Source organism: Rhipicephalus microplus, chromosome 1, assembly GCF_043290135.1.
Source record: "Rhipicephalus microplus isolate Deutch F79 chromosome 1, USDA_Rmic, whole genome shotgun sequence".
NCBI lineage: Eukaryota > Metazoa > Arthropoda > Arachnida > Ixodida > Ixodidae > Rhipicephalus > Rhipicephalus microplus.
In genome coordinates this window covers 165549137-165562556 of record NC_134700.1, presented here as the reverse complement: position 1 = coordinate 165562556, position 13420 = coordinate 165549137, and the positions used below count along the sequence as shown (strand labels likewise).

Here is a 13420-nt window from a genome sequence, read left to right as displayed (position 1 = left end):
GCGCAGCGTTAGAGTGCCTCGAGCGTGTAACGGAAGCGAACAAGCGCATCTAGGCACATAAACACGAGCGCCATCTGGGAGTTATCTTCGAAAACGAAGGCATGCGCGACCGCGGACAATGATGCGCGCCAGTCACGGAGGTGATAAGGCGTAGAATGGAAAGCGACGGGCAGGTGACACCACCGTGCCGTCGTAGCAAAGCGTTGGAAACACGTTCTTGAGCATCGCGTTGCTCTTTCAGCGCAGTGCCTTAAACGCTACAGTCCTTACAGTGTTTTGTGTGTGTCCTCTTCTAGTATAAAGGCAAACCTACAAGACATAGACATGTTGTTATGGTGCCTCAGATATGCGCAATATTTGCTGTTTTAATTAACAATTGCCCAATTATGAATGCTAAAGTTTGAGCAATATCGGTGGGTGCTGCGGTTGGGGTTGGCCGTTCAATGCCGTTTGACGTATTATTAGGGCGGACAAACAGACAAATGTGAAGACAGACAGACACACAGACCAAAATTTTTTTCGTCGAAGGTCCCCAAGCAAGGATATTGTCTTAAAAAATGAAAACGAGGCTGATCCACCTATATAGGAATCAGTATAAGAGGAAAGTGAAACGTGTCTTTACAGAGGTAGTTGAGCGTTTATTGTGCATTGTTTCAGCAAGGACAAGAAATTGCTGAGACACGTTAGGAACGGCAAGTAGCTCAAAACTTGCAGTGCCAGCATACACAGGACGAGCGCGGACTAACAATTGTCAGCTCCAGACCTAAAGCGCGCTGTTCAAATAGAACGACGCACTAAACGAGTGCAGAAGTATACACAGGACAAGCGCGAACGGCTGTCACAAATGTGCCTGTGTCCGCGTGAGGGGGGGGGGGCGAAGTAACCTTCGTACTCTCCCGAATCGCAAGTCTTATAAGCGTGCATGCGCGCAGGAGAGACCACGCTCCGTGGGGGCGGCGCTTCGGGGAGGCGACGACCTTTAGAACGCGCACAATGGGAGCCCGTCGCGCCATCTCGCCAATGATAAAGACAACGCGCTAAAGCTTCGAAGCTCATCGGCCTGCCAAACGGTGTATGGTTTATATAAACGGCTTGCTGTTAGCATTCCAGACAACGTACGCTTTGTGGTGTAGTGGTTAGAGCGACGCGATGAGATGAGATGTTGTTGGTTAAATTTTTCTCGACAAATGCTTGCCTACTGGGTTTTTTATTCTTTGGAATCTTTTAGTATATAATGTTCGACGTCACTTACGCGACACTAGTAAGTCAGCGTAACCATGGTTGACCCCAGCATAAAACAATTTCGTGTTAAAAAACATCACTGATCCCTCTTCCCAGGAATCTGTATAACACGAAAGTGAAACATGGCTTCACAGAAATAGTTGATCGTTTATAGCGCATTATTTAACAACAATGGAGAAGAGATGAATGCTTCCACAATAAATTGCCGTCTCACAAAGAACAATAACCAGCTCGAAACTTGCAGCGCGCTCCTCAAGCAGAAAGCACACATGAAATCAGCATACATAGGATGAGCGAGGGCTAACAACTGTCATAGATTGTTACCTAAAGGACACTGTGCAAAGAAAAAGACGCATGAAACGAACGCACAAGTTCGTACAGGTGAGGATAAAGAAACTGTCACAATTCTTAGTGTGTGCGCAGCATGCGGCTTTCGTAAATGCGGCCGCGGCAGCGAGTGAGCGACCTTCGTGCTCTCCCGAAACACGTGTCTGGTAAGTGCGCGCAGGAAGGACTACGCTCCGTGGAGGCGGCGTTCAACGAAATGCGACATGCTGGAGACGACGATCTAGAAAGCGCGCCCGACGCGAGACTTTACCGCCGTTTCGTTACTGAGGACGAAAACGCACTGAAGTTACCGAGTTCTGAGGGTGGCCAAACGGTATGTGGTGTATATGAGTGGCTTGCCGTGAGAATTCACGAGAATGTACGTTCTTCATTGTATTTTGTGGTAACATTGTATTTTTAGAGCATGTGAAATGTGAATAGCGCCAAGTAATTTAGGAGTGGATTGACCCTACCGATGGAAATAATAACGTTCTCATAGAACCAAAGGCTTTGCAATCTTGCTAGGGCAATATGTTCTATGCGTGAAATAGTTATTAGTACGGCACTTGTGCTACCCGTTGATGCCGTGCGTCGAAACACGTACGTACACGAGTTCGCTGCTCTGCAGTGGCAGGTGTGGGAACACCGTATAGGAAAAGTTTGTCATACGACACTTGTGTGATAGTGCCATCACGAAAAAATTGTCTGTCTAGGCAATCCTTTGTTTCAGGTTCACTTCGTAAACAATTATTTTCGCTTTGACAGTGACGAAAATTGCACCACAACTTGATGTTGGTCATCCCTTGTAAAATTTTAGTTCTCTTATGAAGTTGAACCTCTTGAACTCTCATACAGATTGAAACGAAGCAGCTTTCAGAAGAATGAATTAATTTCTGTGATATTGTACATGGCAGTGATTGACTTGAAAATAGTTTGGTTCTCTGACAAAGCTAATAAAAGGCAATGTAAAATGCCGAAGCGAGCAGTTCAAAGGCCGTTTTGCACCTATTGCAGACAGAAACTTTCCAGCTCTAAACACTACTATAGTTCTAAAGATGCAGCAAAATTTTAGGGTAGTGAGCCTTACTTTTCGAGTTTTAGCTTTGCTTCTGGTCCTGGGTAAAGCTGAGCACAAGCTTCAGGGCGAAAGACCGGATCTGGCAAAGGTGAGCCACCGTGAGCAGTACGTTAGCTTACAGTGGTGATTTTTTCATTATTTTAATTTTTCATTTCAACTAGTGCTTAACGAGTTAAGGTTCAGTTAGAGACAACTTATGTAACATGCTCAATAGCTGAAAGGCGATCAACGTGAAAAATTTAGTTTAGTCCGCATGTCAGTATTGTCTCTCTTCGGTAGCTGATGTGTATTCTTATGATGTACAACGGCAAGGAAAGATAGTGCACCTGCAAGACACTCAGCAATAATGGTGGACGTAAAGAGATCCCCTACTTCAACCGGAGGAGCCGTGTTGAAGGCGTACTTTCCAAATGGCATATTGTGACCCTAATTGAGCTGCTCTAAAACAGCAAACAATGGAACCATGTGACCAAAGGTCATGATAAAGCAGTTACGAGAAGCCAACGTGAGCAATACGAGTCTGAAGGCATATGAAGGCATATATTACGAGAAGGCAATCGACTATGTCGAGACATCAGCAGTAATACAGGTACTACGGAATCAAGCCATCGGTGAACCCTACATAAACATGCCGGAATAAATTTACAGTGAATCCACAGCCACCATACTTCTCCATAAAGAAATCGATAGAATCTCAATAAAAAAAGGGTTCAAGGCAGGGAGACACATTTCCAATGTTATTCACCGCGTGTTTACCGGAGGTTTTCAGAGCTGTAGATTGGTAACAGTTAGGGATAAGAGTTAATGGAGGATATCTTAGTAACCTGTGATTAGCTGATGACATTGGCTTGATGAGTGATTCGGGGGGCGAATTACAGCTCATGATTACTGAGCTGGGCACACAAGGCACAATAGTAGGTCTGAAAATAATATCGGCAAAGCTAAAGTAATGTGCAACAGTCTCGGCAGAAAACAACTCTTTGCCAAAGGTGGAGAGACGCTGGAATTAGCCAAGGAATACGTTTACTTAGGGCGGTTAACCGCGGAGCCGAATCATGAGAGTGAAATAAGTAGATGAATATGAATGGGGTGAATCACATTCGGCAAACATTCTGAAATCATGAATAGTAATATGCGACTAACCCTCAAGAGGAAAGTATATAACGGCTTCCACTTGTCGGTACTTGCTATAACGGGTAAGAAGGTCAATGGCAGGTGTGGCGTGTTTCTTTAGGGTAGCTGGCTCCCCGCTGTCATCCACATAGCCGATGCTCGCCATTCAGGGGACGCGTTCTTGGAGATAGAACGAAGGTTTATTTACATGATGGACGAGAGAATACTGTACAGAGATTCAGCATTATGTACAAAATGTGTTCGGCTTTTATAGCCCATCGATTCCTTGCTCGACAGACCGAAGAAGGCAATGACCACTGTTGCCACAAATCAGGTAACGTTAAGCCTCAGTGATCCACCCACCACAAAGGGTGCAGATATTGGACCACTCGGCTGGCGAGGAACATGGGCGAAAATGTCCAATGGGTAGCACGAGTGCACCACACAATGACGCACTCAGCCCATGTCTCGGAGATATTGAAGGGCGAGGAGGTAGAGTCCGGTGGAGGGGGAAAGATGAGCTCTTCCAGGGAGATGGCCGCTGATACGAACGGCAGCAGTGGTTCATGGCTCTGTTCTGCTACAGCGTTCCAGAAGTTTCTCGAACAAGGCCATCCAAGTTCTCAATCCCCGAGAACGGCTACTGTGGCGCTTTCCCACGCTTCCACACTGTCAGTGCTTTGTGACGACCTCGCGTGGGCGACAATAACCGAGTCGAGAGGTTGACCCCATGGAACTGCAACAGTGGCGCTGTCTTACGTTGTTCGGCCCTGTTCAACAGAAGGTTTGTTTCACGAAGCTTTCGTCGAGGCAGTTGTGACTCGACTACAGTGAACTGCCTGGAACAACTACAGGACAGCGTCGTGCGTGGTACGTCGAACCAGACGGCGATAGGGCTGAAAACATTCTAGCAGACCGGCTTACGCAAAATGGCATCTGCTGAGACGAACTGGCTGGGCCGAACGTAACGTTGCCTTTGGTGCAGAAAACTGGAGGCTTAGAAAGAGGTTTCAGCCTAAATTGAGAATGACACAGCGACCGATGGAAAGGAAAATGATAGATGTAACTTTAAGATACAAGAAGAGAGCAGAGTGCAACACGGAACAATCCGGGGTATCATATTCGAAATCAAGAAGAAATAAGCATGGACTAGGCCCGTAGCGCGTAGGCAGGATAACCATTGGCCATTAAAGGTAACTGAATGGATTCCCAGAGAAGGCGAACGCACGAAGGGGAGACATAATGTAAAGTGGGCCAATCAGATTAAAAAGTTCGCAGGTATAACACGGTAGCAGAAAGCACAAGACCGGGTTGGTTGGCTGATCATGGGAGGGGCCTTTGCCTTGCAGTGGGCGTAATCAGGCTGCTGCTGCTGATGATGATGATGACGATGATGATGAGGCATGCCATTATGTTATGCTAGCTACTAGCATGTGTCCTACTTAGAGGCTCAATGCAACATTTTGTGTTTGCCTGAACGTGTCCCTGATTTCTCACTATGGACGAAGTTTGGCTACATATCCCATAGTGAGACCATGGTGTGTTTGGACTGCTTGGGGGCCCAACTCGCATTAGATGTGCCACAATATTTGAATGGATGGTTTATTTGGTGCAGGTTGTATATCATGTGGTTGCTGCAGTTTGCGTTCTCACTTGCAGGTATTTCAGGGATTCCGCAGTGGCGTAGCGCTATTCGACGTAGACCAAGATGGTGACCTTGAATGTGTCTCTGCAGTACAAGAAGATTACGACGAAAGTGTACCGAGCGTAACATACGTGTGGATCCTCAAAGGCGTGAACGGACACGAAGCGTATGATTGACTTTAGTCGAACAGTCTATTGATGTATCATGCAGGGTTGAACCTGGTTGGTTCTGTGTATATCGAATGCACTGTTTTGCATATTTACGTGTGCCAGGTAGAAGCCTTACAGCTTCCGAAGTGCCACCTCAGAAACTGAAAAGAATGTGCACTGCGTGTTAGCAAATAACCGGGAGAAAGTCTTTGGCACCTGTTATTTCGGATAGTATTGGAATCTTCATGTCGCTCGAGTACTGCGATAATTCATTCATTTGTTGGAAAAATGCAAAGAAAGATATTTTAAGTCATTTTTTATGCGTCATTCTGACAACGTTTAGGTAATGGACTATTCATTTTTTTTCTTGGGGTACCGAAAGCGGCTTTTCTATGTCCTATCTACGTGTTTGTTCGAGAGCTGGAATACCAGGAACCATGTCGAATTCTAGAAACTTGAAATTACATACAATGTCCCACTCAGGAATATTTATTTGGTAGCCGTAGTTTTCTATCTTCACTTTGTTGGATCTCACAGCCTTCTAGTAAATGGGTTGCATATAAAAAGTGACTCGAAAGAACAACTTTGATGTCTTAAGTCATGCTTATTTCTTCAAGCGATTCAGCGTTTGCAATAATGATTATTGCTGGATGGTTGCTGAAAGCATTTTGAGTTTTACCAAGAGACCGTAATGTCGTTTCGAGAAAATTAATTCAAGCGGAACCTTTATCTTTGCATATGCGGAGATTTGACAATGTCTGATACATTAACAAACAGTTTTCGCTGTTCATGTCCCTATTAATTCCCCAATTACCACATAGCATTGTAATCATTTTCGATCACTCAGGAGCCTTTAGCCAACACTTGGCAGTGCTATGCTCTAATAAGTAATATTATTCATAACTTCGCAGCCCAACCTGGCGTTAACTAGGGCTAAGCCAATGTGCTAAAAATAAGCTTTGTTCCGACACATTATGCAAGTCAATATGGCGTGTCATAATACAAAAGCTCATCGGTTTTTAGAAGTGTGGCAGTTTGGGCTAGTTGGTATGACATGACGGTAGTTATAGAGCGAGAACACAATGATGAAAATGAGTGTACAAAGACTGTCGTCATGTCCTTCTTATCTCTTTGTCGTCGTTATGTTCTCGCGCTATAACTCTCATTATCCTCATCGGTTCGTTCGAAACACCATTCAGTTGAAGGGGAAAGCGAATCAGACAAATTCGTGAAGTTATATTTGCTCATTCCAAGGTATTGGGGGACATCTGCACGTGGCGCCATCTATTGGCAGGAGGAAGAAAAACCTTCCTTAACTGAACAGAAGGAGAAGAACCTTGTCTCTAAAAAAAAAAAACTAGTTATTGAAAAAGACTCGGTTTATTTATAGCAGAGTCCCACTGGTATATTTTGGTAAAGTTGCAGTACCACAATACAAAGCATCTAGCTTTGCAGGACAATTGAACAGCAGCCAAGGAAACAGATGGGATTTCATTCTTCAATAGTAAACACCGTGGAAAGTCAAACCGCTTGTAGAGCGGCACTGTAAATTTGCCAGACTGCTGAAATAAGTCTCTGTTGTATAAAACCGGGATTCATTTTTGATAACTAGCTGCTCTCGTGAGATTTGTTTTTTTTCGTCTATTTTCTATTCAACTGCGGCAGGCCACCGCTAGCACACGAGAGATGGCGCTTCATGCACATGTCTCCAAAAAGTGGTCATGCACATGCTCGTGTGAAGGGTCAGAATGCTCTATCGTCTGCTCTGTAACCCACCTTTTTCGTTTTTCAAATCACCACAGGAAAAACATATCCTATTATGTCCGCCGTGGCGACACCCCTGATGAGTTTTTGTTCAAGGACAAGAATGGTGAATATACTAATCTACCGTGATAAAAGCTCGCTGTATCTCTGTGTTTTTGGGTGCTTGCGGTGGGCTGTGTATCAGTTTTATGCAATACGCAGTGTTCTGCTGCAATCAATTCAGCAGCAAACTATTTCCTTGAAATTATCTTGCAATTATGGTTGGTATTAGAACAGAACATAGTTAACAGCACGCATTAATACTGTGTAGCATCACTGAGGTAATGGCAATAACATCACGCAACTGCCCAGGCGTTGCATATGTGGTTATACGGGAGGAGGGTTGGCATGAGCTGATACACCTTTCAACTACTGAGCATGAACAAAACCAGAGAGTTGTTTTGTTTCCGTCGGTGTGGTTCTTTTGTTCGGTCTCGCGAAGGTCTGTATTACTTACCAGTCACTCAATCTGCAATTCATAATTCATTTCCTTAACGTATCCAGGAATGCGCTCGGCCATAATTCATCGTCATGAGCCACAATCTACATCCACAAAGTCCCATGCATTTCAGAGTAATCGGCGAGGAATGGAAGACCAAGTCTGAACGTACATAACAGCAGAACTGTCTATTAGGGCCAAGTGTGCTGAAAGGAAATCAAGGACAAATATGAGGTCCATAGTGCAACAAGCTAGAACGGCAAAAAGGACCACGGTGTGGCGACTGGCAACACTGACAAGAGCAGTGTGCATTCTGATGGGCCACACGCAATGGGCCACACGCAATGGGCCACACGCAATGGGCCACTTCTGCAATGGGCCACACGCAATGCCTGCGTCGGAGACAGCGTCATAATTTTTGCAAGTGGCGAAGTGGAGCGCTCATAATCGACAGGTGCGCGCGTGTGTCAATCAATGAGAGCGGTCGCATGCAGGAAGATGGTCGACTTGCACTTATAGGAGACTGCGGTGTGTGGCAAGCATCAGTAGGAGATTTCCAAGCGTCTTTGGTATCGCAGATTTGCCTCGCTGATGAATTTATGCACACAAGGTCAGGGAGGAAAAACGCCGAGGCTATGTAGAGCCGGCCTGCCGGAATTCCGGCGATGGGGAGCGAGAGTAACTGTGAGCTGGTGAAGGGGCGCAGGGGAAGAGGTTCGTAAGATGCCGAGGAGAGGAAGGTAGAGCGGCTGGACATCTAGGGGCCGTAGGGTGCATGTAGGCAGGAGTAGGAAAGGTGCGGCGTGGTGGGTTTGACCAATGCCGGCGGAAATAGCGGGAAACGTTCCCCACCTCGTGGCAGGAAAGACAGGTAGGTTGGTCGTCGGGTGCTCCCCGTTTCGATGGGCTGCGGAAGGTCATCGTAAAAGGAGATCGGTGTGCATGTGCATGGGAGAAAGACCGAACGAGTAAAAAAAACACGCTGCTAGAAGGCCAAGGTTTGCAAGATTCTGTTACATTACAGCTTAAATAAATGCTACCGACGGCTGCTGCGGGTGAGAGTCGTGCATTGTGATACCGGACGGCTGGATAGGAACAGGACAGACGGCTTTGATATCCCGACGAGAAATGCGCGTGACGTCATACGTGGGCGGCTGGCCGGCGGCTTCACACGATGGGGTTGCGGCTGTGTTGGGCAGCCTTGTGGATCGCTCTGTAACACAGCGATCCTGGCTTCTTCAAACGGTCGGCACTCTTACGATTGCGTCGACAGTGCCGAAGTTATAGACGAAATGACTAGAGGCATCTATCACTATGCCTTTCATTCCATGGGATACTATCTGAGACTCACGAATGTGCTCGTCATTCTGGCGGCTGTTACGCGTGGGAGTCCACACCGATCGTCAATGCCTCTGGAAAGGCAATCTGTATGAAGGCCAGCGATCGAGCCCGCCTGACGCGATCAACTCAACGACGTTATCAAGCGGCGGCGCCGGTCTGTCTTACGTAACGCACAGCGAGCTTCCTCAGCCGACGTGCCCGTTGAAGCAATCGGCACCTTCCAGTCTAGCAAATCTTAGGCAACGCGTGGCAACATCACTCATCCTTGGGTGCAACCCAGCGCAGCGGATCCGAATTTGAGGATCATGACGCAGCCCAGCGGGAGATCCCCATTGGAGAATTTTGACATCACCGCCAGCGGCGCTTCTGGTTGGACGTTGGTGACGCAAAGGTCCACCCGGTGCCTATAAAAAAAGCTAAGCAGCGTGTCGCCAGCAGCTGACCTATGCGTCAGAGAGCAGCCGACGTATGCGTCAGAGAGAAGGCATCTCGGCTGTTCGAGTCCCTAAACTGTCAGCCCCAGTGCCGAATGTGTAACACCTCTATTTCTATGCTGTACATAAATCTTGCCTTAACTCACCGTCTTCTTGTCCGCTAGTCTATCAGATCTGCGCAGAAGCAGTCGCGAGCTGAGAAACACACGCTACCCAACAGCTGGTGACCTTGGCGGCGAGTTTCGGAGCAGTCGCGCCTCGTAACACGGAATAAGGCAATGACGTCGTGAATGTACGTGACGTGCGACTCGGTAGATGTCTGCACACGAACTGCCATTTGATTACTCGCAACCATATGCCGTCCAGTACTGTTGCCAAAAAGGTCACGTATCTTCTCTCCAAAAGAGTTCTAGCTAATAAGAGCTCCGCTTCGTGCGTCTCAAACCACACCCACGGTGAGCCATAGAAGAGGGAAAAAGGCACATTGGCAAGCAGAAGGGTCAGGTCTAACCTATAGCTGGCGCTAACCTATGCGTAACGGTTGATTCATTTGTCGACGTCAACGTCAGCCTGGCAGGAAAATATACCACGATCACGAGCAGAAGGTATAACGATGTAGGTAGACGCCACGGGAAGGGCAAATAGGTAAGACAATGTCTCTTAAACTTGCCGCATGGTCAGACCGATGGTGATACGGTGCGAAGCTTCGTGATGAATACAGAAAACAACCAGCATCTTTACCACAAAGACGTTACCTAAAAGGACTCAAAGGGTGGCCATTTACAAGCTGCAGTTACGCTGATGCATAAAGCACAAGCGAAGATGGAGGACAGCACGCACAGCGGACACACCAGCCCTCTACTTTGTCGTCTTGCTTGCGTGTAATGTCTGATCGTTGATATATGTCAGCTATGTAGCATTATTTTACATATGTGTACTGGGTACCGCGCTTATCTAAAAAAAAAGGCGAATAATGGTGTAGTCACTAACTTCACTTTTCTGCAGAAGAAGTCATGATTTCTCTTCAGTGAATGCGTGACTCATGCAAATAACATAGTGGAAATTTTTCGTGGTTTTTACTAAATTAGTTCACGCTTCAAGCTACAATGTAGACATGACTTCAGTTGCTTTCTATTGAGTAAGACCGCAGATGGTAGAACGACGAGCATAAAGAGACCACTTTCGCATCGACAGTGTTACTTTATATGTTCACCCGAAGCAAAAGGTGTGACTTGAAACTTTTTTTGCTTGCATTGCAAGGAAGTTGTCACGTAAAAAGAACACATTGCTCATCCCTTCATCATGTTAACCAATTTTGACAACACCACGTAATAAGCTGTAGAAACTGCATTACATGGACGATTACTTGGGAGCCACATTTAAGTGAATTAACCTTTTATACGTTCTCTCGATAATTTTGACTCGAATTGAGGTGGCTAGATTAGTCGACACTATGATTGATAATCTTTTTTTAAAAAAAGAGCACTGCAGATTTGAAGAACATCGGGTAATGTTCTTAACTGATTACAACAAAATTAAGGTAATGAATTTCTTATTTGACTGTGACCGAAAAACTACTGACTTTTTGTCCTCACGACCTCGGTGTTTTGTAATGCATGCTGGCCTTGGGTAAGTGGGTGCGACGAGTGCTTCCTGGCCTATACATAGTGTAGTACGACTTTCTTACAGGCTATTGTGGTGCATCAATGTATTTTCTTTCTAACAACAATACAAATTCCTAAGGGTGAACTTTTTCGCAGATGAAAAGCCTCTTCAAACTGGCAGATGCATCTACTCTGACTATAAGGACTGCCTCCTTATAGAATTACCTTACGGCAGCTCACAAGGTGAGATAATGACTCTACTATGATGATATGAACATCATCCAGAAATGGCTCATGTTTGGCACAAAGTTAGTTCTATGAACATTATCTCTCTCTTTGTGGTCAAACTGCTAAATACTGGCGGCAGAGTACAGACCAGCTGATGTATTTATTACGACCTTGTAAGTAGTTGTTATCGCTGCAGACAGTACGCCTTGAACAGTTAAAGAAATGGGGACAAATTTCACATGCACTGTGAATGAGGTCATTGATGAAATACTAGAATATAGGCAGAAAACTAGACACTCCGTCTAGTTCGCTGGCTATAGCTTGGTCTTTACATTGGACCTGATTAGGAGTGTAAATGACGGGTTCATTGCTGCGACGAATTGAAGCATTTGTTACTGTGGAAGTTCAATGAATGAATGAAAGCTAGCGTAAAAGAAATAGAATGAGAAAAGAAACAATTGAACAGCCCAGGAAAACATGTGCAAGAAAACCTGTTGCTCCATTCAATGAGCGTACGATGTTTCGGAGTTTGTAATTGTTTACTAGGGATGCCACTACATGAAATCCCTGTTCGCCAGATGACAGCCTGGATCCTAACACCGTGCTTCACTGTCGAGTCACAACTACAGAAAACCAAAGGAACTAACAGCTAAATTTAAAGGAGTAGGCATAGATAATAAAACAAAATTTTGGACACTGAACAATAGGTACTAAGAGTCTACCGCGAGTGCACAGAAACAACAACAAAATAGCTTCTGTGAAGCTTTTGTGTCTTTTTCGCTATTCTTTGCTATGTTGGTGCCTTTAGCTAAGAAGCTTACGTCGGCATTGCCACCATACGCTTATCGAGCCAGTACTTCTAGTGGAAGTTAGTTCATGTGAATTAAACCTCACTAGCATACGCGCTACAAGGATATTGTGCCGTCAATAAAAGCGCAATAAGAAGACGAAGCTTCAAAAGTATTCTATTGATTTTTATTAAAACTATTACCATTGATAACAACTGTAGTATCACAATTCGTTTGAAGGGGAAGTCTAGTTCGCTCTGCACAAGAATTTCATTTGACATTCTTCGTGTAATACAAAGAAACGAAGTGTAGAGATAATGATATCAATTATGCTTCTCCAGCGTGTCTCTACGTAAAGTGTTTTCTTATCTCAATGTGCAAAATAATTTTTTTGAATCCACAGAATGCATGTTATGGATATCTTGGGAAGTAAAAAACAACGTACCGAAAACTTGCACGGATCAATTCGAAGACTACTGTGGCGACTCAAAACTCTCATACGACGAAGCCACCTGCAGCCCCTTCTTTCAGCAAACTGAGTAGAGAACAAATGCTACGATAAGATAATGGGATGTGGTAAATACATGCGTGCTTTTCAGTGTACTGGGAACAATTTTCTTAGCTTTCTTGGCGTGACATTATGCAATAAATGCAGCGTGCTTTCAGCTTGATTCGCCACCTGGTTTCCTCTTTATAGACAATGCACTTCGCTTGTTAGTATAAAAGAGCGAAATTGGTGGCAAAGTTTGCTTTTTAACCGTGCTCAACAGGCCGACTTACAAGTATTTGAAAAAAGGCATCCAGCCCCCCCCCCCCCTCATTTTCCAATGTTTGTAGTTAGTGTGCGTGCGTTGTTGCTGTGTACAAAGGGAAGTGCCCTTCAGTTGTCACACTTCATCCACGTTCCAGCAACTATTCTCAGCGTGCTAATCAAACCCCCTACCAAGGTTGGCTGTTAGGGATGGTTTTTACTTATTAACATAGAGAATGCTAAAGGAAAGATTGCTTCCATTTCTTGTCCATCTCACCTAAGGTGTCTGAGGCATATTTTCCTGTTGGCGCGCAAACAATCATGCTGCAATTTTATTCCCGCGCACATATTCACGTGATACCCGCAGACATTTGGCAGCTTTCCTGAGACGGGGAAAAAAAAGAAAATAACGGGGACGTTAAATCAAGCGATGCTCAACTGACTCCAATAAATCAAGGGAAGGGTCCTGCCATATTTT

General features: G+C 45.3%; 1 protein-coding gene across 1 annotated transcript; it reads left to right on the top strand.

Annotated features, from left to right (window-relative positions):
• Positions 1-2624: 2624 nt before the first annotated feature.
• LOC142765949 (uncharacterized) lies at positions 2625-12856 on the top strand. Its single transcript, XM_075867756.1, has 5 exons — positions 2625-2735; positions 5420-5571; positions 7357-7424; positions 11332-11418; positions 12595-12856. Exons 1-5 carry the CDS (start codon positions 2625-2627, stop codon positions 12732-12734), a joined length of 558 nt encoding a protein of 185 aa, XP_075723871.1. The 3' UTR covers positions 12735-12856.
• The last annotated feature ends 564 nt before the right edge of the window (positions 12857-13420 follow it).